At 43.4% G+C, this 24679-nt stretch overlaps 2 protein-coding genes across 10 annotated transcripts in view; both read left to right on the top strand.

Annotated features, from left to right (window-relative positions):
* Positions 1–10801, top strand: part of FGD6 (FYVE, RhoGEF and PH domain containing 6) — a 66929-nt gene extending 56128 nt beyond the window's left edge. The window contains exons 16-21 of one of the 4 annotated variants that reach the window (XM_072356573.1): positions 141–287; positions 1202–1304; positions 2848–2975; positions 3630–3758; positions 5575–5723; positions 7722–10801. In XM_072356573.1, the coding sequence (XP_072212674.1) occupies positions 141–287; positions 1202–1304; positions 2848–2975; positions 3630–3758; positions 5575–5723; positions 7722–7758 (693 nt within the window). In that variant the 3' untranslated portion in view covers positions 7759–10801. Of the gene's footprint in view, positions 1–140; positions 288–1201; positions 1305–2847; positions 2976–3629; positions 3759–5049; positions 5198–5574; positions 5724–7721 lie in introns of those variants that run through there. The other 3 variants (XM_072356651.1, XR_011905830.1, XR_011905832.1) reach the window with 3 other exon arrangements.
* Positions 10802–11611: 810 nt separating this feature from the next.
* NR2C1 (nuclear receptor subfamily 2 group C member 1) overlaps positions 11612–24679 on the top strand; it is a 40862-nt gene continuing 27794 nt past the window's right edge. For 2 of the 6 annotated variants that reach the window (XM_072357083.1, XM_072356858.1), the window contains exons 1-3: positions 11612–11730; positions 21578–21760; positions 23944–24019. In XM_072357083.1, the coding sequence (XP_072213184.1) occupies positions 23966–24019 (54 nt within the window). In that variant the 5' untranslated portion in view covers positions 11612–11730; positions 21578–21760; positions 23944–23965. Of the gene's footprint in view, positions 11731–12957; positions 13036–21577; positions 21761–23943; positions 24020–24679 lie in introns of all 6 variants that reach the window. The other 4 variants (XM_072356999.1, XM_072357248.1, XM_072357166.1 and 1 more) reach the window with 3 other exon arrangements.

The following is a 24679-nucleotide window of genomic DNA, read 5'->3' as shown; positions in this document are numbered from 1 at the left end:
GAAATAGTAGGTAATGTTAAGGCCATGGAAATTTATCAGAGAAGGCTTTCCAACATTATGAGAGTTCACCTATGATCACTGATGAGTACTTGCGTTACCTTTCATCACTGAATGTATGTATTCTGCCTATGTTCTTGTAGGCAGATACTGAGAAGCAGGAAGAAGCTAGCCCACTAGGATCAAAGGCTCCTATCTGGATTCCTGACACTAGAGCTACCATGTGTATGATCTGTACAAGTGAGTTCACATTGACGTGGAGAAGGCATCACTGCAGGGCATGTGGAAAGGTTGGACAACTTTCTAATTACCTTTTCTTTTAATTATTTGGGTTCCTGTGTGATAAGTACAGGCAGAGCCTGATTGCACTGCAGCAGCTGTTTTAGGGAACGATTATATGGATCAAAAGCAGCCTGTTTAGTGTAGAGCATGAGGTTGAGATAGACCAATAAATCTTGTACATGTTTCTTAATATGCATTTTGGGATATTATTTATGTTTGTCTGCTGCAATTGCATAGTACAAACCATGAATGTTAGCTGAAATGTGCAAAATATCTTCCTCACTAATTTGTAAGATAAATAATAATTTGTTTTCTAAAGTTAGTACTAGATTTATTCCATATTTCACTTTTCATTAATTATTATTGATGGCGTATTAGGGGGTTGTAAGAAAGAAGGGGGACAGACCCTTTAGCAGGGTCTGTTGTGACAGGACAAGGGGAAGCGGCTTAAAACTAAAAGAGGGGAGATTTAGATTCAGTATGAAGAAAAAGGTTTTTACTGTAAGCACCGGATCAGGTTGCTTAGAGATGCGGTGGATACCTCATCCCTGGCAACATCCAAGGGCAGTCTGGAGCGGCTGTGAGCACCCTGATCAGCTGTAGGGGTCCCTGTTGATATAGGGATACCCCAGGGATACCCCAGATGACCTTCAGAGGTCCTTTCCAACTCAAAGTATTCTATGATTAATTCATGTAATTGAGTGGGGCTTTATTCTGTTATACATATATTTTGTAGTTATTATTATTATTTAGAGAAGAGTGAAATGTTGAACATAAGCACAGCCAAGGCCTTAAACTATTTTCAGTATAAAATAGTGCCTGTCTGAGGTTCAGTTCTTAACAGCACTGAAGTAAACATCTTTGAGCATGTGTTGATTTACATGTGCATATCATGTACAGTCATGCTTCTGTTTGTTTCCAGATTGTCTGTCAAGCTTGTTCATCAAATAAACACGGTTTAGACTATATGAAAAACCAGCCAGCAAGAGTATGTGATCATTGCTTCCGAGAGCTACAAAAACAAGGTAAAGAAAATGTGCACAAAGCTGACTTATCTCTGTGCTCTTTACTATTATCACGTTTGCCTCATTACAGCTATGTTCAAATGTCTAGTTCTGCTAGTGCCTGGAAAGCTGTAGGCAGCTGAGATGACAGAAGCCCAAACATATTTCTGTGGAGTAAGCTAGGAAGTAAATTTGCAATACATTTATTCTTTCTTTCTTTCTGAGGTAACTTGAGTTACATTACGTTTCATTTGCTACAGGATACAGGTATAGACGGAAGTCCTTGCAACTTACCATGACATCCCCTCAGTGAGTTTGCATGTACTTCTATCCTCTGTAACTTGTATGCCTGAAGACTACATTTTTGCTCTCGAAGCTGCTGAGGTAGCTGAAGTTCTGGGTGAGGCGGTGATGCAGTCCTGTCTCACAAACCTTGCTCCAAATTCTGTCCAAAGACTACAGTATAAGATTCACAACTGAGGCACAGGCAGAGATTGAAGCTGTTCACTGCCCATCCTTCTAGGCAGAAGTTCCAAGTCAACAGTAGCTCTGTAGGGTATCAGAAGAAATCAGTGATGCCCTTAGTGAAATAATCACGCCAAGGCTTGCAGTGTGCTGGGAGTGGCAATTGTCATGGGGATTTAGAAAGCAGCATCCACCTCTCCGAGTGGCTGTAGGAGTCAGCGAAGTTACGGTAGATGGATTGCCAGGGTCGGATGCAGGTCTGCGCATTGAACAGTAGGGGCTGCTATGCTGCAGGCAATTGCAGTTGCTCCTAGCTGGAAAAAGCTGCAGAGCAGGTGCAATACAGCTGGCAATCCAATTACTTTCCTTCTCTGCTCATTAAGAGCCTCACCCGGTTCAGGGACATCTCAAGAAACAGGGGTCAGTGAAGCTTAGGGGAGCCCTCCTCCTTCCGGGCTGGGCTGGAAACTAGTGATACGTGGCCATAGAAAAAGAGAGTTCTATGGGAGTGAAGCGTTGCAGAAGTCCTCCAAAAGAAGTGAAGGAAATGCGTAGTGCAGTGGAGAAAAACATAGCAGGTATTATGGAGGTGGGAACAATCTAGAAGCTTGTGTGCATGTTGTGGCATAATGCCGGAAGAGAAACCCTGCAGCATCTATGCTGCAAAAAGCAGAGAAGATACCAGGTGGAGAGAACTGGAAGACAGAGTTGGGGAACAGAGATAAAACAGACTGAGCTGCAAAGGGTGTTTTTGAAAACTTGGTGTGGTTTTTAAGACTTGCATTTTTTATTCTGCATGTCGGTAAAGGCAGTTTTGCATCAGCTAAACAGACTTTGAAAACAAACAAGACCAATCTGGTTTAAAATTTATGTTTTGTTTTGTTTTTTTAATTATTACCTTGAATGTGCCTTTGGGGATTCTAGCTCAGAGTGGTGGTGACAATACTGAAAAAGTTAATACTGAATGTAATGTGATTAGGTGTTACATTTGAAACACTGTGATCAGAGTAAGAATGCCAGCTGCTTTTTTTGGTAGAATTGTTGCCTCTGTTCAGTCATCTGTGATGTGAAAGCAATGTGTTCGTTCTATGTGTTTCAGATAACCAGTGCTCTCCTAAGACCGGATCCCCAGTCAACCATAAATCTCCATCAAGTGCCTTGTCTACAGTATTACATAGTATTCCCTCTGGAAGAAAGCAGAAAAAAATTCCTGCAGCCCTCAAAGAAGTAAGTGCTTTATTGACCAAATATAATTACATCATCAGTTTTAACAGTGGAAAAAATAATTCCGTATTTTAGCTGTCTTCTTTAGAATCAGAAGTCATAATTCATCTGTAAGAATGGTTTGGGCCTCGGTTTTTAGACAGGCAGGAACCTGAACTGTGAAGCAGCGTCTAAACTGCATTAAGAGCCTATGAGACTGGGGATTCATACAGTCTGGAACTGTAACTTGCTTCTTGTTTCCCTGTGTTTCAAGGAACTCCCACACCAACTCATCTGCAGGTTCAAGGTTAGAAAAGATAGAGCTCAACTCTGCCTGCCTACACTGGAGGTCTTGGGAACACGAGGAAGTAATTTTGCCTTCTTATACAGGAATGTGTGTTCTCCAGATGTATGTGGGCCTCAGGGTTTGAGCCCTCTCCTGTCCTACTGCATGCAAATGAAGTTCTTAGTAACTTCGTCTCTCTTCCAGACTGGATAGACAGCTGCAGGCAAATCAGTTTTTCTTTCAGCCATCTGTATTAATTATCAGTGCTAACTTGAGATGAAAATTTCTGTCTTTGACAGAACAGAGTTCTGGAGGTCTGTTATTAAAAAAAGCTGTACAGCAAAAACCCGGATACACACATATATACTCTTGGGGGTTTCTTTTCATTTCAGGTTTCAGCAAATACAGAAGACTCTACAATGAGTGGCTACTTACACAGATCTAAGGGCAGTAAGAAACCATGGAAGCACCTATGGTTTGTTATAAAAAATAAGGTGCTGTACACATATGCTGCTAGTGAGGTAAGAGACTACATATAAGAAATCAAATGGTCAGTGACAATACCGTATTTGTAACACCTGTTTGTTTTTATGATCTAGAAACAAGCTGTAAAATTAGGTCACCTCACAGTAACTGATCAGATTGCAATATTGTATTTGGAAATGGCCCGGTGAGCTTGGTACTATAATATAGATCCAGCCTTGACGTTTCTGACTCCAGACTTTAGCTTTGAGTACCTCTGCACTGCAAACCATTGCAGCTGTAGGTATGTTCTGAGTCAGCTGAATAAATGAGGGGGGTCAGCTTTAGATGCATCGCTCAAGTACGGTGGCAAAGCCAACACAATAAAAACCAACATGATAAAAGCATCTGGAAATATAGTGTTTTATAGTTTCATAAGGTACTCGGAATGCTTGGAAAATGAGCAAACTAAATCTCCTGATATCTCCTCAAATTGTGTACTATAGCCAGGAATCGGTGAATTACCATTTAATATTCAGTGCTGCAATAGAAAGTAAGAAATGCATCTTGTCTGATGGACTTTGCTCATTTATTTAGGATGTTTAATCCTTCTGCAGCGAAGAATAATCTCAGTGTGTGCTGAGGATACTGCGGTTTTAACATAGAATCATAGAATCATAGAATTACTCAGGTTGGAAAAGACCTTGAAGATCATCAAGTCCAACCGCAGCCTAACCAGTAGCCTATCTCTTAAAAAAACAACCACAAAACAATACCACAACAACAAACCTCTGCTAAATCATATCCATGAGTACCACATCCAAGCGGCTCTTAAACACATCCAGGGATGGCGATTCAACCACCTCCTTGGGGAGCCCATTCCAGTACCTAACCACCCTTTCTGTAAAGAAGTTCTTTCTAATATCCAACCTAAACTTGCCCTGGCGCAACTTGAGGCCATTTCCCCTCGTCCTGTCACAAGTCAGTAGTGAGAATAGACCTGCCCCACTCTCACTGTAAGAACCTTTCAGGTACTGGAAGACGGCAATAAGGTCTCCCCTCAGCCTCCTCTTCCTCAGACTAAACAGCCCCAGCTTCCTTAGTCTCTCCTCATAGGGCTGATTCTCCAAGCCCTTCACGAAAGGGCTTATAATTATATCTTTTAATGCTTTGCAACATACATGAATGTATTGTAGAGCTGGAGAATCTTAATTTTTAGGGTTTTTTATTACATGTGATAGCTTGATTACAGCTTTTAAGAGCAAAATATATCAAGCGTCTGTTAAAGGTGTTGCCCATCCCACTTTCAAGCACTCAGCAGTTTATTTTTTCCATCCTTTTAATTTTCAGCAACAGAAACTAAAATACATTTAGCCATCAAAACCATCTGGAGTGCGACTTCAGTTCTTGAGAGCATCATCTGCATCCAAAGCTTCTCCTCTCAGTGCATTCAGTGCAACTGTGAGCATCCTGTGTCCCTCTTAAGATGTCAGTACGATTGTTGGAGTGAGTGCTGAGCAAGACAGATGTTTGTCTGCTGCCAGACAGGAGTTGGTCTTCTGATGTAAGAGGTCCTTAGAAGGCAGAATAGTTGGACTACACAGTGAAAGACGAGGCAGATGTTATCAGAAAAAAAACACGAAGAGAAGCACTGAAGTCTACATCAATCTGTTATTCTCCTGTTCCCCGATGGATGCATGGAGATTATTAAAAAAAAAGAAAAGAAAAAAAAGAAAAAGCAGAGTGTTTTGTGCATGAGTGTTTTTAACAAGCTGCATAATCTGCTGCTATAGTATACGGCATGAATATAGTCTGAATGCATTGTTTAATGTATCTTAATTGCCCTAATTTTGTCTTTTTCCTCCTATAAAATAGGACGTGGCAGCGCTGGAGAGCCAGCCTTTACTGGGATTCACAGTCAGTGAAGTCAGAGATGAGAACTCAGAGTCTAGAGTGTTCCATTTACTGCACAAAAACACTTTATTTTACATATTCAAAGCAGACGATCCCCATTCAGCTCAAAAGTAAGAAACTCTTTGAATTCATTCCTGTTAGTTTTTTCTAGGAATAACCTTTCATAAGTCACACGCGTTAATATCCATGGATTAAGCATATGTACAGAAGGTGCATATTGAATAAAGAAGGTTTTCAAATAATTAACTTAAATTCAGGTCCCAGCTTTCATTAGGGCTTTGGAAAGCACAATCAAACCAAGTGGAATTGGGAAGAAACCTTGCTTTTGTTTCTGTTATTCTTTAAATGAAGAAGCAGACTGTCCTCTGCAGAGAAATAAATGTAGGAGAATGGAAAAATCTCTTCTGCTTCATACCCTGTTCCATCATCTCTCTCCCACATCCACTTAAATGAAACTTGAAACTTCTATCTAGAAACCCACAGAATGTGTTCTGAAAGCGGACTGACCTGTCCCTGTAGTCATTTCATTTCCAGCTATAGGTGTGAGTTGTTTTATATAAATATATGCACTAAAAAAATGGAAGCCTAAGAAGTAAGGTGCAGAAGCTTGAAGTGTTTATGCAACTGTGCACAAGCATATGAGCACGTTTAATAAGCTCGAGTGATAAGTCTGAATCAAAGCATTCACAGAAACTGCTTTAAGTCCTGCTGCCAAGTCTGAATTTGGAGTTACACTGATCAGTTTATGCCTTGTGATTATTTTATATTAAATAACCTAGAAATGTGGTCGTTAAGCAGCAAAAACAGACCAAAACCAACACAATTTGCTATGTGAATCATGGAGTAAGCTGGAAGTGACCATGCCAGCAATACAATTATTAGGAGGATTTCAATGAAGTTTTCCCAAGTGAATTTTACATGAATAAAATAGATTCCATTGGTTAATTAGTCCATTATTAATACTTAAACGTTCAAATGGATATAGGTCGAGTTTTGTGTAAATAGGGTCATTCTGAAAAACAGAGTATCTGTGACACTGGGAGATCTTAAACAAGAGGGAAGATGCTTAGTGACACTTCTCTGTGTACAGAGTCTTTGTTAGCCTTTGGGGGGCATACCTTGTCTTACAAATGTTTCATTTCCATTAAGTGGAAGCACAGAAATGTGTCCTCGTGTGTATGTATAAAACCAAAGATAAATAAAGTAAAGCAGAGGCACCCAATAGCTGTTGTTTTCCAGTTCAGACAGTGGCTTTTGTAATCAAGTAGGGGAAGTTGGAATTGAATGTGCTCTGTTTTTACTGAGATTAGGAGTAATGTTAAGTACCTTAAACCACAAGCTTTCTCTAAGTATTTAATATCCTTAATAGATTTATGTGAAACTTGCCAGATAAATCCTGCTTTGATAGCATTACAATTGAAAAATGAAGAATGCTCTGTTGTCTGGTTTTCATTACTGTACGTTGTTTTTCCCTCTTAGGGTCAAAGAAACATCTGATGTATTTCTGTAAGCTTTAACAGATGTTTACTTTTGCTGAGCCTTGAATTTTGTTAGTCCAGCAGTGTGCTCAGCGCTGAAAATGCCTGTGAACCTGCTGGGGTTTTTTATTCCTTTTTAGTTATTTTTAATGAAAAAATGACAGTGACAAATACAATGAGCACTAAGAAGTAAGGGTTAGTGGTTTGAGATATCGGCCTTGGCTTAGGTGTGAGCATTCCCTGTGGCTTCCTCCTTTGGCCCCGGCAGTCCTTCACTAAAGTCCTTGTACCAGTGGCAAAAGCAGCGGGCCTGGGTTATGCAGACAGCTGCCTCCGCTCTGATAGTGTCCTCATTTATCCTGGGCTGTGAAATCAGACAAGGGTGTTGATGTAACTTAAGTATGGAAAAAACCCAACAACATATATATGTATAATCTGGCCTCGTACTAATGCTTAATACATTTGGAGCAAGCTTCATATGTTTGGACTCACTGGATAGATTTTTGGTGTTGCACAAGCAGAACAACTGGCAATGGAAGTGCGATACTACCTGTGTCAGTCTGCAGGGAGCAGGCAGCGTAATTGGCCGTTTAACCAGCAATTCCCTAACAGTGTTTTGTTTTCCAATAGGTGGATAGAAGCTTTTCAAGAAGGCACCGTCCTATAGCAGCGTCAGCAAGTCTAAAGCAAAATGCCCAAGGATGATGGTAAACCAGAGTGCAGAAACTGTTAAAAGAAATCGAATCCTTCCATGTCAACCTACACAGAACTGTATATTTGTCAGCATTAGGAATTGTTGAATTTTTAGTGTAAGGTAATATTTTTTGTTTTTAAAGAATTGTGTGTATTTCAGTGTTGATAAAAAATGTGTTATTTATTAAATTCCAGTGTTTACTTTGACGGTCAAAATTGTGAGGTCTGCATTGAGGCCCAAAGTGCCCTTGTCTTCAGAATGGCAGGTGGTTGGTCAACATATCCTCCAAGTTTGTGCTTCTATTTATACAAACAACAGCAGCAAATCTATTGTAATTGTGTAATTGCTCATGGTTTGTGTATAGGCCTTCAGCTGCCGATACGCGGCTTGCAGTGTAGCAGGAACAGATCAGAATAGGAACTTTAAAGGTTGTGGATCTTTGTTGGCTACGTAAACTCCTTGATGAGAAGTGTATGACAATGCAGCTCCTTTCCTTGCATAGCAGTTGTACTCTTGCATATTGATTAAAATAGCGCCACAAATCGTGTATCACAGAAGCGATTGCAAAGTATATTTCCAGTATGAAAAAAGAGAAAAGGGAGAAGTATTTTAAAGCAGACTTTGCAAGTACAGAGATGAAGCACTGGAGCTTCTACAGTCCTACAGATACCAAAGAGACTAAACGAGTTACGCTCAAACAATTTCAGGATCTGTTTTCTTTTTAGTAATTTAAAGCAGTATTTTTTTTTTTTTTAAACTAAAATATCTGTGTGTGTGTGTGTGCATTATTTGTTTCCAAACCTTGTCAAATGACTTCTGTCTACTGTAGGAAAGACTGTGTCGACTATTGTTCAGAGAACACTAAACACATGTATGCAGCCCTTCTGCCAAAAGCTTAAACCATTGTATATTGAAATGCTATGTTTAAACTGGAATTGCCATACCGAGAAAACACAGCTTTTTGTAGCGCAGATGGCATGGAAGTGTATACGATGATTTGTAATACTTGTTGTTTACACTATGATTTGTTCTGTTTGACACTTTAAAGAAGTTCCTTTAAGAAAATTGCCAGTATACCTCATTGGAAAATACTTGCTGATGATTTTGGTGCATTTATTCTACTTACGTTTTTAAAAAATTGCTAACACTGTAATAGCATAAATGGAACTTGGAACCATGAAAACCACATGATAGGAAGCCATTTTTATGTCAAAAGCAATGCACGTGTAGCCAGTTAATTACGCTGTGTGCAACACCGTCCTCTCTACTCAACTTCAGTAGTCCTCTCAAGCTAGTTGTGGGAGCAGGATTAAGAGCGATTAACTTTCAAATTAATAGCTTTAATCCACATTGATAGCTGTATTAAGGCCTCACAAAGGAAAGAAAATGATGACAAAAGGGCCAAGAATGAAAATGTGAACCAAAACTCACGTGCCCTCAATACCTCAAGTTCAGGTCTAAGGTCATAACACAGACAGCTCTGGGGAGGTCTGTTTTCCAGAGCTTCTGATAAATTCACTGTGAGCTAAAAAACCCAGTGCTCAAGTATGTGACAGATTTTACTGACTTCAGGCATTTCAGTAGAGTGTATTTCTGAATCAGGGATTTAAGGCTGTAGATTTGGCTTCTGTGGTGAATGCTAAAGATTTGATCAGGTAGTGTCTGAAATTCAGTGGGAGCTGGAACAAAGCCTTTAATCACTTTTATTATGCAAATGTGGTAAATGGAGTTTCTTCTCATCTTATATATAAAGGACTTAGTCTTTCAAAACCAGCGGGTGACTGAAGCCAAGTAAGCTATCTGCGTGTCTCTTCAGGGAGATTTCTGACATGGGTTTTACCTGAAATAAATCTGATACCATTGTAACATAGATGTGATGTAGCTGTTCTGGTTGATGTTATTCAGGGGAAGAACTGCTGAGTATTTCTATATGGGCTGCACAACAACTAAGATGGAAAGCCATGAAATGGCAAACAAGGAGGAATTTGGCTAGAAGCAAGTTTTATTTATGCCCTGAGGCTGATTTCCTTGCTGCAAAACTGAAATAGAGCAATAAAAGTCATAGCGCAGGCTGAGTAGGGTGCCTGAGTTCTGCCTCATGTGGCAACAAACTACCTCTCAATGACCAGGTGCAGTGAGAAAACAGTTCAGCAGTTCTGTACAAGTCAAGAGGACTTGCTCCAGAAACAGTTGGTCAGTCGACAAATGGTGACAGAAACAGATTTGAACAGAGCCTTAAAAGCCACAGTGCACATATTGCTGTCTAACTATGTGTGAAATAAATGACATTGTCTTGATGAGCGTGTTTGGATATTTCTTTTCCTCTTTATCCAGCAGTAGTGCTTTGTATCACGTGGAGAGCCCACAACGTAGGTTTCTCATAGCGTTCTCAGACGGTTGCTTTTCAAGCTGTTAGCCTGTTTCTCCATCCACCCTGCCTCCCATCTCGATTCACTGCCATCAGAAGTAACGTCACTTCTAGATTCCACTTTTACATCAGCAGATTCAACCAGCAGTTTTTAAACACCCGGCTACCTCTTCTTAAATGCATCTATGGTTAATAATGCAAGACTGGTTAGCAGAGAACGAGACAAACATTAGCATTGGAGATTAGTTCTAGGATCTTTATTCTTGGGTAAATGAAAGGTCTGTAGCAATGAATTGCCTTTAAGAAATCTTGGACTTAACGCTTTCTTTTATCCCCAGAGGACTTGAAACAAACAGATAGCTGAGCAACCACGGAACACATTGTACTAGATAAGTTGTGTGTGCCAAAACTGATTACCAACTTATGTATGTTATGTCATAATGGAAAGAGATGTTTGGAAAGATACGTGCAATGCATTTGCTTGCCATTACTGCCGTCCCTTGTACGTACCATCTGCATACTTTGGAGTAGTCATAAACTGTGCTGTCGAAAGGAAAGAATAGAATCTTTATTTTGTAAATGAAAACAGCTCAAAGTTGTTGTAAATATTCCTGTGTATATGTACCATTTTTGTATAAACAAATTCACATTACCCGAGTCTGTGTTTGTTTCTGAAATATTTTCAGGTTTTCGTGTGTTGCCTAATTCATTTATTCATTGCTTTCCAAGCAACAACATTGGCTCTCATTATCTTGCACATCCGTATTACTGTCTGTGCTCTGGTTTGCCCTTAGAACCAGACAGAGGTCTGACAGGTAGGTTGTGTGCACAGACTGACAGCCCACCGCTGGATCTAGCAGCCTGACACAGCAGTCTGAAATGGGCTTGCTCCTGTCAGCCAGGACACTGCGCTTGTTGAAAGCTCTCACCTGCACGAGTTCACAATGTGGTCGTGACATCTGAGCTCACTTATTTAAATGAATTCTTCAGCGTGTTGTCACAAACAAGACGTACTGCTGGCAAAGAAGGTATCCCACAGAACGACCGTCCTAAAGAACTACTTTTGGTGCCATCACTGCCCGGGGACGGCTCTTCCAAACGCTGCTGGTTGAGCTTCTACAGTAACAGGAACTAAGGGGTGACCTGAACTGGAACTAAGGTGTGCCCTGAAGTCCCTTCCAATCCACGCAGTGTTCTACGGCCATTCAGGACGCGGTTAAGCCCCACTTCAGCACGCAGCAGACGTTTCACACCGTATCGAGCAGAAGCGCGCCGGCCGCGCATCCTCCTCAGCGTGAGGAGCGCCCCGAGCCGGCAGCAGCACAAGGTCGCTCGGACACCTCCCTCTTCCGTGCGGAGGACGCGCGCCGCGTCCCCCCCGCCGCCAAACAAAGGCCGCCCCTCCCCTCGGGCGCCGTTACCGGCCGCTGGGGCCGGCCGAGCTCCCCGCCCCTCCCAGACTCGCCGTGCGCAGGCGCAGCCGCCGCGGCGGGGCGGGGCGGGGCCACGAACTCTGACCTCCGGAGCCGGAGCCGCCGCCGCCAAATAAAGCGCCGGAGCCGCCGCCGCGCCGCCAGGTGAGCCGCGTCCCGGCTAAGGCCCTGCCCGTGGCGCCGCGGGCGTGCGTTCCCCGCTGCCTTCCGGCCGCCGCCCGGCCGCGTTTCCTTCTCCTCCTCCGCGGGGCGCGGGGCCCGGCCCGCCTCAGGCATCGCCCCGTCCCGCGGCGGCCCCGCGCCCCCCGACCTTTCACCTACAGGAACCGCTTGTGCCGCCCGCATCCGGGCCGCGCCGCGACGGCTTCCCGCTGTCCGCGGCCCCGCGCCGCGCTGAGGGAACGGCGGAGAGGCGGCGGGCGGGAGGGCGCTACCCGCCTCGCGTTCGCCATGGGCCCCTCCCGCCGCCAGCGCCGTCAGCGCGCAGCCATCTTGTGCGGGGCGAGTCCGGGCCGCGATGGGGGCGGGGAGAGGCCGCCGCTGGGCCCAGGCGGGCTGTGCGGGGTCTGCGCGCTGCGGGTGGAGCCGATGCGCTTGGGTCCCCGCTGCGATTAGTGTCCCCGCGGGTAGGGGGGGGATGGGGGGGGAATCTTAGCGTGGCAGGACGTGGTGTGAGGGAACCCGCGGTACGGGAGTCAGCGTGGTGTGAGATAAAAGGATCCGCTGGGAAGGAGGAGCAGAAGGTTGTGCTGCGCTGGGAAGGTTGCATTCACCTGGTGGATCTTGCGTTGTTATTTTGGATGTGTTCTTCATGTAACGCTGTTTCCTGCCCATAAGTAACTATAAGGGTTATTTTGCCTCTCCCTGGTGGCTGTGCCGTGAGATGACCCAGGCCAAGAGAGCGCAGGGGACGTTTCCTTGTGAGGAGGCCTTAAGCTTTGAGGTGTTGGACTGCTGCTGTCTGTAGGTCTTCCTCCAGCAGCACTGCAGACCTCCTGGGCAGGACCGGGTATTCTCATGTAACAGCCATCAGCTGTGTGTGTTCATATGAGGGATGCACCACATCACCTTGTGGGTGCACGTCTCTCTATGGGCAGGTGAAGTAATGGATTTCAGCTGCCAGCACTGCCGCTGGTGGGGGATGTGTCCCTTCCCTGCTGCAGCTATCCTGGCTTTTGGGGCTCTTACAGTGAGTCCTGCTAACCTGTGTTATTTTGGTTGAAGTGGGTCAGGGAGCTCTCAGACAAGTGCCTGCTTCCCCATGGTGGAGGATGGGAGCATCCCTGTACAGGGAGGTGGAGCGACAAGACATGGCTGTGGGGCAGCAGTCAGGCTGGCACAGCTGCCAGCACGTGCTCTTTTGTCACGCAGCTGTGGCATGCAGTGCAGCAGGCACCGTCAGGGGAAGTGAAACAGCTCCTACGTCCAGATCAACACTTTGCTAAATGAGTAAGCCTTTTTTTTCCCCTTCTGTGCTGCTTCAGGCTGCTTTCAGCAGTTTGCATTCGTGCCTGTGTATTGTCGCTGTAAGATATGATGCTACGGAATAGAATCTTATCAGTTTGAAAAACGGTGGGTAAAATTGTGAAGGTGCAGTTAATCAAATCCTTATTCTGTTCATAGTCTTACCCTTCAGTCATCAGCCTTTGGTTCTGGAGCATGTGCCGAGTGGTTCCAACCACAGCCTCAAAGCAACAAAGGATTTCTCTTTGAAGACTTACTGTCCACTTCCAAGTCATGGAGGCTGCGAGGATGGGATGAGTCCAGTGTATCTGATGATGCAGCACTACAGACTTTGAAAAGAAGTGTGTTCCTTTCTGAAACTCGTGGTCTAAGAACTGCCTTTCAGTATCAGTGCAGAGTAATTTAAATCAATTGTAGTGGTTTGGTCAGGCCTTCCTTTGGAAGCCTGTTAAGTTTAACTTGAGTTAATTTTGTTCAGCTTGACAGCAAGGCAGATTGGGATAAGTCAAATATTTCATTGCCTTTGTAGGAGGCTGAGCCAGCCACTTGAACACAGAGCACAAAAGAAACCCTAAAGCCAAATCCTCTTGTGTTGTCATATTAGCTCTAATTAGTGGTTATTTAGTTCCAGGCAAGTTGAGGTTGCTGCTCATAGCTTGGGAGTAGATTTGTAGTGTGAAAACTCCCTATTTATTCTGGTCATTTGTTTGTTCCAAAGTATTAATAGGACAATGCAGGTGTCAGTGCGACTGAGGTTTTCAGTCCTGATAGCTTAATCTGAATGTCCTTTCCAGAGTGCCTTTACAATATGTGCTTATAGGAACCTAAAGGCCTGCTGACAGAACCAAGTCCTGTGATACTGCAAAGCTGGTAAAGCAGGAAACAAAACAAAACACCAAAACCAAACATGCACACAAATATCCTTTGAAAGATTGATGCTTATAGAGGGCTTTTCTTTATGAGGCTGTCAACACTGATTGACTGTAAAGATAAATTCAGTTCATCTTTCTGAAGATGTCTGCAGCTGGGACCGTGTGCAAGTTGCAGGAGGTGAGCTTATGCTGCTGAATGAGTGTGCCTTCATTCATCAACTGCCTGCCTGGGGCTGGAGCTCAATGAGTGCTCAGAGCAGCACCTGTAATGGAAGCTGATGTGCTGCATGCAAGCTGCTGCAACAGTATGGCCTTATGCTTGGTAACTTAGTCCCACTTCATGAGATGCTGCAGCCATGCTGTGTGCAGCGGGAGTAGTGCCTGCCTGTGTCTGGAAAGCAGGATTTGTGCTTCCTAGGTGTTAGTACAGTCTGTGTGCCCCAGGTAGGGAACTGACCTGACTGAAAGTAACCCAGAACAGAGGGGAAAAGAAGTGGAGGAGGAAGTACTTAGCCAGGTGGACTTGCTGACCTGGTTTGCTTAGTAGCTTCTGCTCTGGTTTAGGGAACTGGTGTGCTCTTGTTTTTGTTTTTTTCTTGCAACAGCACAGATTTTGGCCAGGTTCAAGCAGTCAGTGGCAGATAATGCAGGACGGCCTGGCCTGGTTAATGAGAGTCTGTCTTCTTACCTGGCTCTGGCGAGTATCCACTGCCCGTGTGACCTGCTTCAGCTTGCAGACAGCCCCTGTGCCTCTCCTCCTCCGTGCTGCCCCACGGCCTCATGGGGCTGCTGAGTTGAAGCAAGCACACATAGCAGGAGCTCCACAATAGGGCAGGAGAGAGACCAGCCCCTTTGGTGGCCCAAACTGTGCGAATGACTGCAGTCTCCTGAATACTCAGTACTGAAGGGTTGTTCCCTCACCTTTCTTCCCACTGTAACACTTTGCTTCCATGAAAAATTAAACATAGCAGTTTTAAAGCATTGAGAACAATGATTTTAAATGAGTTGCACAGACATGGCTGCCAGCGCATCTTTGACTCTGTTGCGGTATGCCTTGTAATTATTCCCTTGTGCTTTGCAAGTGCCTCATCTTCCCCTTGCCTGCAGGTTTAGCTGCTTGTTTCCTGTGGTTATTGGTCTCTTACATGCGTACGCTCTAAATCTTGATGTCATGCAGATTTAATAAACGCTCTCTGACTGGGTGTCGTGAGTCACATCAATATTCCTTAGCTCAGGGATAGAGAGACCGTTACTCCTTTGAGTCTGCAACTGTTCTGCCTCCCTGAGTGTTATGGCTTACAGAGAGAGAATCCAAGAACAGCTCATTTAGTTCCTGTGTTCATTGAGTTTTCTATGTAGGAAGCAATGAGCAGAGTAGCATCACGCATCTCACAGATGCGTCAGATTCCTTGGCTTAATTGATGATCTGTAAAGCATTGCAGAATGCTGTTCCAAAGTGTAAAGAAATCTGTTTAAAACAAGTAACCAAACCTCCTGACTCTTGTACAATTAATCACAGAGGGATTTTTGAGTGCTTTGCATTCTACACACGGGTCTTTGTTTGTCAAAGTTCAGCATTGGTTAAGCTAAATTCTTAATCATCATATGATGACTTTGGGAATGGAAGTGAGGATTAGTTTCCATTTTAAGGTACAGATCAGCTGTAAGCCCCTGATGTGATGACATGAACTGAAATAGTGCATCCTTAGTTCATTTTCCGAGATTTGTTGAAGCCTTTCATTGCTGAAGTAATATGACTACGGAAGGAGATTAAGACAGTTTCTTCTAAGAGGGGATTATTTTCCAGCTAGCTTTTCATTACACTAACCTCTCAAGCCTTCCTAAATAGTCACGTTGCTCTTCTGTTTCTTCATATGAGACCAGAGAGTTCACAGTAATTTCTGTGGTTGCAGCCAGTTAAACATGGCAGTGTCTCAAAAGCATCCAGTGTTCTCTGTTATATATGTAAAGATTGACATGTTTTACAAGCATTGTTTTTGCAGCAGTGCAACTTATTGTGGGTCAAGTTCATGACTTTCTTTTTTGAAAGTAACCTGAAGATCTCCAGTGCAGAGGGACTGTTCACATCCTGTGTCTTCATACTGATGCAGTCTGTTTTCATTCATCTGCAGGTGGTAAATGAGAACGGGGATATTATAGAATAAAGCAATTATACCAACAGTGCACTGTAATATAATGGAACAAGCAATGTTACCGTTAATATCATGGAAAGTCCAAGCATCAAAGTCTTCTGCAATTGCTTTTGAAGCCCTCAGTTTACACTGGTACAATATTTTGGCATAGAATTAGTAGGAAGCTTCCTAATGAGGTGATGCAGGTTGTGTAACTTCTGTCTGTGGAGAATGGTATGAGTTACCCCTTGCTGTCTCCTTGGTAGAGCTGTACCAGCAGTGGAATTAGAGGCTGTCACATCTGCTGGTGGTTCTCAGAGGAGTGTTTCCTAACCCATTTCTTTGGAAGGAAGCTAAAAGCAAACCATTGAAATTATTATTTCCTAGGTTACTTTGAATAAAGCATTGGGAAAGCTCTGGCACATACAAGCCGAGGAAGAAGGAAAAATGTGTAGTGGCTGAATCTTAGGCAAGCTCATGAAAACTGTGTGAACAGATCATCGCACACTGAGAACGTTAAGGGTGCAAAGAGAGAAAGCATCAAACAGTTGGAGTGAGGCAGCGATCTCATCATGCTGACGGTCTAAATGTCTCTTTTCCTTAGGCAGTGTATCTCCTTTAAGACAAACTAAAGGGATGTTTCATGGAGCTTTAAAAAGTGTTTCTGATCTGAACTGCAGATCTGCAGGAAGTTATGAATGGGAACCATTTGGGAGCTTAAACAAGGGCTGGTGTCACTGACTAAATGGTTATGGGGCAAAGCTTATCGCTTCTTTTAGACCTGGAGGGCTCTGAAAAATGAGGGCAGGAATCGTAAGTCTGATGTAGAGGCAAGAGTTATCATAGAATCACAGAGTATCCTGAGTTGGAAGATGCCCACAAGCGTGGCTAAGTCCATTCCCTGGCTCCACACCAGGTCACTCAGAATTCAAACCCTGTGTCTGGAAGCAGTGTCCAAACTCTTGTTGAACAGCAACTTGTGGCTGTGCCCACTGCCCTGCAGTCAAGAACCTTGCCTGACCCTCCCCTGAAGCAGCTTCATGCTGAGCCCGACGACCCCTCTCACCCGGTGTGCTGTGCTGGGCCTGGTGCCCTCAGGGCACGGTTGGGCCTTTAGCCATGCAGCCAAATTAGGCTGCAATTAGAAGTCACAGTGATTACAAAGGAAGGATGTTTTCAAGTGCATGAGGTTATGCACTGATATGAGTTTTAGCTCAACTTCTGTCACATCAAGTAAACAAGGGAAGAACCCGTTTTCATTAGCCTGTATTTCAGGATGTAGCTGAATGTGACATTTGCAAATGTCAGAGACAGCCAAGTTGCACCATTTTTTTCTTAACGTCTATGGAAATTCCTTCTCCTCGGGCCAAAATTAAGATTCTGCTCTTCTCTTTAATAGCTGTGCTTTGTAAACAGGGGCATCAGCACAGCTCCTGAAAACATTAGTGCTCCTAGCTGGCATCCCAACTATAATACAGGGAGCGCCAGCGTACAGTTGTGTAGGTGAGTGCTGCTGGCAGCTGTGTGGTGTTTCAATGCAAACAGTAAAGCAAACTTGAGAATAACGTTCTGCTGGTTGGTAATCGAGCAGCAAATTGCAAGTTGCTTATCCACGTGTGAACTTGTCACGTTGAGATGGAGGGTTAATTCAGAGGGTGGTTGCAAGCTATATTGTCTGTGCTTGTAAGTACTGCTTGAGTGCTTCAGACTGGTTGCTCTCTTGTGAGTTGAACTGATACTTGGTTGGTCAGAGCTGCAGTGGGACTGAGATGATGATTCCTAAGGAGGCTGCAGGTTGTTCTTGTGTACAGCAGACACTACCTGCTGGTGTAAAACCGGAATCAGATCGGATCCTCATCATCAGCCTAACTTCATAGACCAGCCCTGATGGACGTCAGTCTTAAGAGGTTACCGTGTTTAAAAAATAAAATCTCCAGAAGGAGATATTAGCATTTATCAGTTTTAAATGGTCCTGGCTTTGTTTATGGGCTTGTTTTATCAGGAAAGTTCAAAAATCATACGGTCATTAAAATTGGAGAAGAACTCTGAGATCATCAAGTTGAAAAGTCAGCCCACCCTCACCATGCCCACTGGCTACATCTCTCAGTGCCGCATCCACGTGGTTCTTCAACACCTCCATGGGCAGCCTGTGCCGCTGCCCAACTGCTGTCTCAGAGAATAAACTTTTCCTGATATCCAACCCAAACCTCCCTTGGCGCAACCTGAGGCCATTGCCTTATCTCCCAGTCAACCAGTGATGGGACACAAGAATGAACCCCACCTCACTACAGCTCCTTTCAAGTCACTGTAGAGGGCAATAAAGTCTATCCTGTTCTTTGCCAGTCTGAACAATCCCAGTTCCCTCAGCTGTTCCCCATCAGACTTTCGCAGCTTTGTTGCCCTTCTCTGGATGTGTTCTGGGGCCTCAGTGTCCTTGTAGTGAGGGGCCCAAAACTGAACACAGCACTCAAAGTGCAGCCTGGCCAGCGCAGAGTTAAACAGTACAGTTATGCTCCTGGTCCCCAGAACGAAGGACAACTGTGGCCAATTCTGGGTTTGAGCAAGCTGAATGCTTTTAGTATTTGATTAGTTCTGTTTGATGACACTGAATTAAGGTAAAAATGCCAGCTCACACAACAGTTAATCTCTGTCACAAGAAGGAATCCTATTGCAGACGTGTTGCACCAGCACAGAATTCTGCCATAGCTGGTACAAATTCTTGTCTTGCTGTTGGTGTTTGGCTGAAAACATGAAGGCTGTGCCTCACATTAGCTGAAATGCCATCTCTTCCAATGGAGGTACATGCAGCTAAACATCATCTTTGTTCATCAGGTGCTTCAAATTCTTGGAACTCAGTAAACAAAGGAAATTGACATGAACTCCCATCACCCTTCCAAAAGAGTTCTTAACAGCAAAGGCATCTTTTTCAGAATATAGTTAACCACTTCAAGCTTTAAATACAGTCTCTAACACTAATAGGAGTTTCTCTCACGAGTGCATAACAACCTGAATATACATAGCTCAGTAATAAAACTTCTTAATCAGAGTGTGTGGATGTGGTCGTGTAACACCAGTGTCATAGGTTATGCAAAACCATGACAACCAGTAGGTTGGTAAGCACCATTATTTGCTCTCACATTCCTCTTGCTCAGAAGGATGGGGAGGAAATGTGATAAAATTTCATGTGTTAAGGGTAGGGATATCAGTCACCAGTTACTGTCACAAGCAAAGCAGACTGGAAGTGTGAGAACTGAAAGCCAACTGAAAACACCACCTCCCCTGCCCACCCTCTTCTACTTCCTCACCCTGTGAGTGGCACAGGGGAACTGGGAATGGGGCTATAGTCTGTAATGCTTCATCTCTGCTGCTCCTCCGTGGTTTCTCTCTCCCTCTCCTCCACATGGGGTCCCTCCATCCTTCTCAATCTGATGATGCGTGGCCTTCCCACAGGCTGCAGCTCTCCAAGCACTGCCCCAGCACAGCTCTGTACCACCAGGCCCACCCTTCAGGTACTGCCCCACACGGGTTCCCATCAGCAGCAGCCCCCCCAGCCTTCCTGCCCCACCACAGGCTTCTCCCCACAGGTTGCAGCTTCAGCCAGCAGCTGTTCCTGCAGGGGCTCCCCATATGCTGTGGCTCCTCCAGGCCTCGTCCAGTGCTGCACCATGGGCTTCTCCATGTCTGCACATGGAGATCTGCTTTGTATGGAACTTGTGGGCTGCAGGAGGATGCCCTGCTCCTCCATGGGCCTCTCCTGGGCTGCAGGGAGCTTTTGCTCCATGCCTGAAGCACTTCCTGCCCTCTTCCTGCACTGACCTTGGTGGCTGCAGGGCTGCTTCTCTCACATTTTCTCACCCTCTCCCAGCTGCTGTGATGCAGCAGTTTTTCCCTTCCTTAGATCTCTGCAGCTGTGGGACACTTTTGGAGCATCTGGAGTTGACTCTGATCTGACATGGAGCAGCTGCAGGGCTCTGCTTATGGAGCCCATCCCTGCTAGAGCAGAGAGCTTTGCTTGTAAGCCCATGGAGCACATCAGCCATAAAAGCACAGTTCTTGCTGCTGCAGACCTATCCATTTTCCTGAGCCTTGGGTCGTCAGAAAGCTCAATATAAACAGAGTGATCTGACCATCCAGTTTGAGCAAACAGGTTATGGCTTTGGAGTCTGATAAACTTTCCTGTTAACCCCTGTTAACATTCAGATCCATTTCTCTCTCCAGGAGGGAATGTTTCAAGAGAGATTTAGCTCTCCTGTGTTTCTCAAGCCTGTTGTTAGCAGGTGAATAGTACTTAAGCTGTGCTACAGAAGCGCAAATATACTAATGTGTGCTAGAAAGAACCCGAGGAATGTAGCAAATGACCTCAAATTCTTTGCCAAGTGAAGGATTTTCTACTTGTCCTCAGTGATGTCATGTATATAATTTTAATAGTTCCTGTGCTTTGGATTTTTTATCCTTGTGGAATTCCAGGCTCTGATTTATGGAAGAACTCCAGTGTTCAACTTGTTTGGGAGTCTGCCCTGGGGTGATTCAGCAGACTTTAGGGAAGTAGATGAAGGAAACAATCATGATGGAAAAGTAAGATGTGAGGCAAACATTGATTACATTTGGGTAGCCCCGTTAAAATGGGAACAAGCAGTAAATGAAGAAATTACAGTTGATGCAATAAATTGCAAAGGGAAGGTTATAATGATTGTAGGTACTGGAGGTGATTTTTGCATCGTATAGAGTGAAAAATAACTCTTAGAATGAATAATTGACGATCATTTGATAAAGTCACTGCTGTGCTTAATGTTCCCTTTTGAACTAAGACAACAGGCTTCTCATACATAATTTCTCACCATTTTAACAGCGTCGTATCATGCTGTGTGCATGCGAAGGCAGTGAGTATGGCCGACCGAAGTTTGCAACACACTAGATGATTAAATAAGTGTTGTTTGTGATTTCATCTGATAATTCTAGGCTACATACAATAGACTTCTTTTCTGCATACGCATGCTCCAGGACAGCAGCACCTTAATGCTGTAAACTGAGCAAATGTTTGTGGTTTCAGTAATACTGTACCTGCAAAAATGCGGAACTAAAATTAGGTTCCAAGGAAAGACAACATTTAGTTCTGTGTTGGGACTCAAAAAGATTAATACCTATTAACAGGAGGAATAACACCTAGTACTAAGAGATTTTAAAAGGTCTTTGCAGAATAGTATTTCATTGTCAAAATGAACGAGGCTTAGCTATCAATAAGCTGATGTGTTTGGCACTTCATAACTGCGTTGCTTTCCTTGCCTTGTTTTTCAGAATAGCTGTGGTTATTTTAGTTCTTACAGTCATTCAATTTTACTCTTCCTGGAAATAAGATGTGGAGCAAGAAGATAGGTCCACGTCAGTCTCCTGATTGTACAGTGCTTCAGCATGTGGACCAGAAGTCTGCCGGGCCACTTCACGGTCATATATATACGTTGCCTGGTTTGTTCTTAGGGCTGCCTGTTGCTTTTTTTCATCCTCTTTTTCTTGTTTCCTCACCAGGTTCATCCATAAGATTCCAAAATAAGTGTGTCTAAACTCCAAGACTCACCTTACAGCAGTTCATAGAACTGTACGAATGCATGGGAGACTTCAGATGGCCTAAGTGGACATAATTCTGTGGCTGTGGAAAGGGGTGATCCTTCAGTTCCAAGCCACCAGTGGTGCAGCAGTAGCGTTTTTATGGTAATGTCATGAGTTAAGTCATTCATTGGGCTGAAAACTAACACAAACTAACATAAAGCTTTGCTTCTGGTTATGAGGTCACAGATATACCAGTGCTGGCATCAATGGTGCAGGCAGGAGCAGACCTCAGGAAATCTCTGGACCAAACCCAAACCCAAACCCAGGGTCAAACCAGGGTCGGTTACGAAAGCAGAATTTCAGAATTTTACTTGCTCTTAATTTTTTCTTCTTCTTTTTTATGGCAAAATGTTGCCATATGTCCATTATTACTGGTATTAGACAAAAAAATCTCTTTGCAAAAAGTACATCTTACCCAAAAGTGCGCTTGTCTAATTGGTTCTCTCATTTGCTTTTAAGACTTGTTCTTGTTTTGTTTTGTTTTTAATTAAGCAATACTAATTTCTGGTACTGTGTACAATACTGCAATGCAATATTTTGTTTGCCAGTACTTGAACATTCAGAGAGCTGGAGCACCTCTCCTGTGAAGAAAGGCTGAGGGAGCTCAGTTTGTTCAGCCTGGAGAGGGCCCTGGGAAGGTCTCATTGTGACCTTCCAGTAAATGGAAGCTTCTAAAGCAGGCTAACTTTTTACATGCTGTGATAGTGATGGGAAAAGACTGAACAATTTTAAAGAGGAAATATGTAGCTGAGATGTTAGGGGGAAAGTCTTTCCTCAGAGGGTGGTGAGGTGTTGGAACAGGTTGCACAGAGAATTTGTGGGTGCCCCATCGCTGGAGGTATTAAGGACCGGGCTGGATGTGGCCCTGGTTGGCCTGAGCTGGTGGAGGACAGCCCTGCCCATGGCAGAGGAGTTGGAGGTGGGTGGGCTTGGAAAAGGTCCCTTCCTGCGAAGCTGTCCTATGATTCCACTTAAGAAAACATCTGTTGGAATACATTAGCGGGCTTGGAAATCTTTCATAGTGGTTATTCTGCAGCTGCACGAGTGGTTTAATAGAGCACTCCTGCAAAGATACCAGTACTGATTAGATTTTCCAAGGAAAGAATGCTTTGCAACATAAGGTTCAGCCTTAGATGTTTTATGTGTCTATCTGTCATCTTCTCACTTAATGTAATGAACAGTACAGTGTGCCAGTGGGAGATTAAGAATTGCCTATGGGACCCAAGTATTGCTATGTTTTTCCATCAATCAGCATTTAGTGCACGATGCGCACTTCTAAAGACTGCAGTTCTTGCCTTAGTCAAAAGATATCTCTATTTTCAGTTGTAAGAATAGTATGGGCTTCACAATGAATTACATTTTTAATTTGCATAATTTATTGGGAAAATTTAGAGTTTATTGGTATATTAGATAGTTCCTAGAAGTTCTAGCAAAGTTAAAGGGGGAAAATCAATTGATTGTGCTTGTTATATGTACAGCTTTTCTATGTATATAACTACTTCTATTAACACTAACTTTGTCTGCAACGTTAAAACTATATAATTCAAATATATTCTGTATTTGAAACAAAGTAAATATTGTGTATAGATAAATCCTTTAATGTAAGAGTACTGTCTTGCCTTGTATAAGAAGTGTTCTTAATACAACTTGTGTCAGAAAATTAAGTGTAGTGCTTCCTAATTTGTGTATGTTCCTTTCACAAACTGCCTAATGAATATTTGGACGCAGATGCCCAGACAAACAAGGCGCACAGCTGGGTACTTAATGCTGCATCACAGCAGTAATGTATTAAATCCTAGAAAATTCTTCTCATGAAGATCTGGACTCTTACACTGTAACCGTAATACTGATGCTAATTGTAAGACTGGCCTTCAGGCACTCTTACTTGCACAAATGGATCAGTGTGTATTTAGAATTAGTTATGGTTTTTGCCCTTGATTTGCATCCACAAAATTGGCTAGGTTCCAGTTTTAAGGTGTTAATTATGTCCCTGCTAATGTCAGGGCCAATAACACGCTTCTGTTCTCAGGGAGTTTATTATTTTGTTGCTCTTTGTGAGAATAGTGAGGGAAAATGTGAGTCGAGTACAAAGATACAGAAGGTTGCAAATAGGAAGTAATTTAATACTTTCGCAGTATAATTAAGCTTCAAATTTAGCAGGGATGTCACCTTCAGATAATTATGAATGTGATTTACTTCTATGGACCCTATTTCCCCGAAGGTGTTTTTTATTAGAAAGGCTGTAGATGTTAAGCATCTTCTTTCCTTTTTTTGTTTTTTGACAGGAAATTCTGGTGATTAACAGTCATGGCAACCATAGAGGAACTGGCCCATCAAATTATTGAGCAGCAAATGGGAGAGGTACATAATTTTTTCATCATACTTAGGAAGCATTGAATAATAAAATGGACAGAGTAAGATGTAAAAATCCAAGTCCCAAGAGCAAGAAAGACCCTCACATGGAAGATGAACTTATTGTGTCTGTCTTAAAGTTATACTGCAAAGTCTGTCTTGCCAAAGTTTCCCCCACAGCAGTGAAGATATAGAAGTGTTCTCAGTAAGTGACAAACTGCTCAGCTGTGCCTTTTGGATATGTAGTGTTCAGAGAGCTGCCTCATTATAGAATTACTTTGCTCACTTTCACTTAGAAATTTTACCATCAGAGTTGTCACTATATAGATTTTACATTCCAGTTACAGAATTCATTCATTGTTGCTCTTGTTCTTATAAGTAGAGGCTTGCTGTGGTCTGCATTGTAAAATACCGGTTGACATTTAGTGTAAGTCAGGGGGAAACTGAACTCTTTCTCTTGACTCCTGTTTTTCATTTCCTGTAGCCTATATACAGTCTGCGTACTGCAGCCCAGGATCTTCCAGAGATGCACAGGCAGTTTGGAAGTGTGTATCACTGTATACATACTTTACTAGAACATTCCATCATTAGCAGTGCTTTGAATTGGATAGGAGCAGAAAACATTTATTAGCTTGAAATATCCACTCTTGGTTCCCTGTCTAGTACTGT

The sequence above is a fragment of the Excalfactoria chinensis genome, chromosome 1 (assembly GCF_039878825.1).
Source record: "Excalfactoria chinensis isolate bCotChi1 chromosome 1, bCotChi1.hap2, whole genome shotgun sequence".
In the NCBI taxonomy this organism is placed as follows: domain Eukaryota; kingdom Metazoa; phylum Chordata; class Aves; order Galliformes; family Phasianidae; genus Excalfactoria; species Excalfactoria chinensis.
The sequence above is the reverse complement of the archived record's forward strand: the minus strand, read 5'-3'. Positions and strand labels throughout refer to the sequence as shown.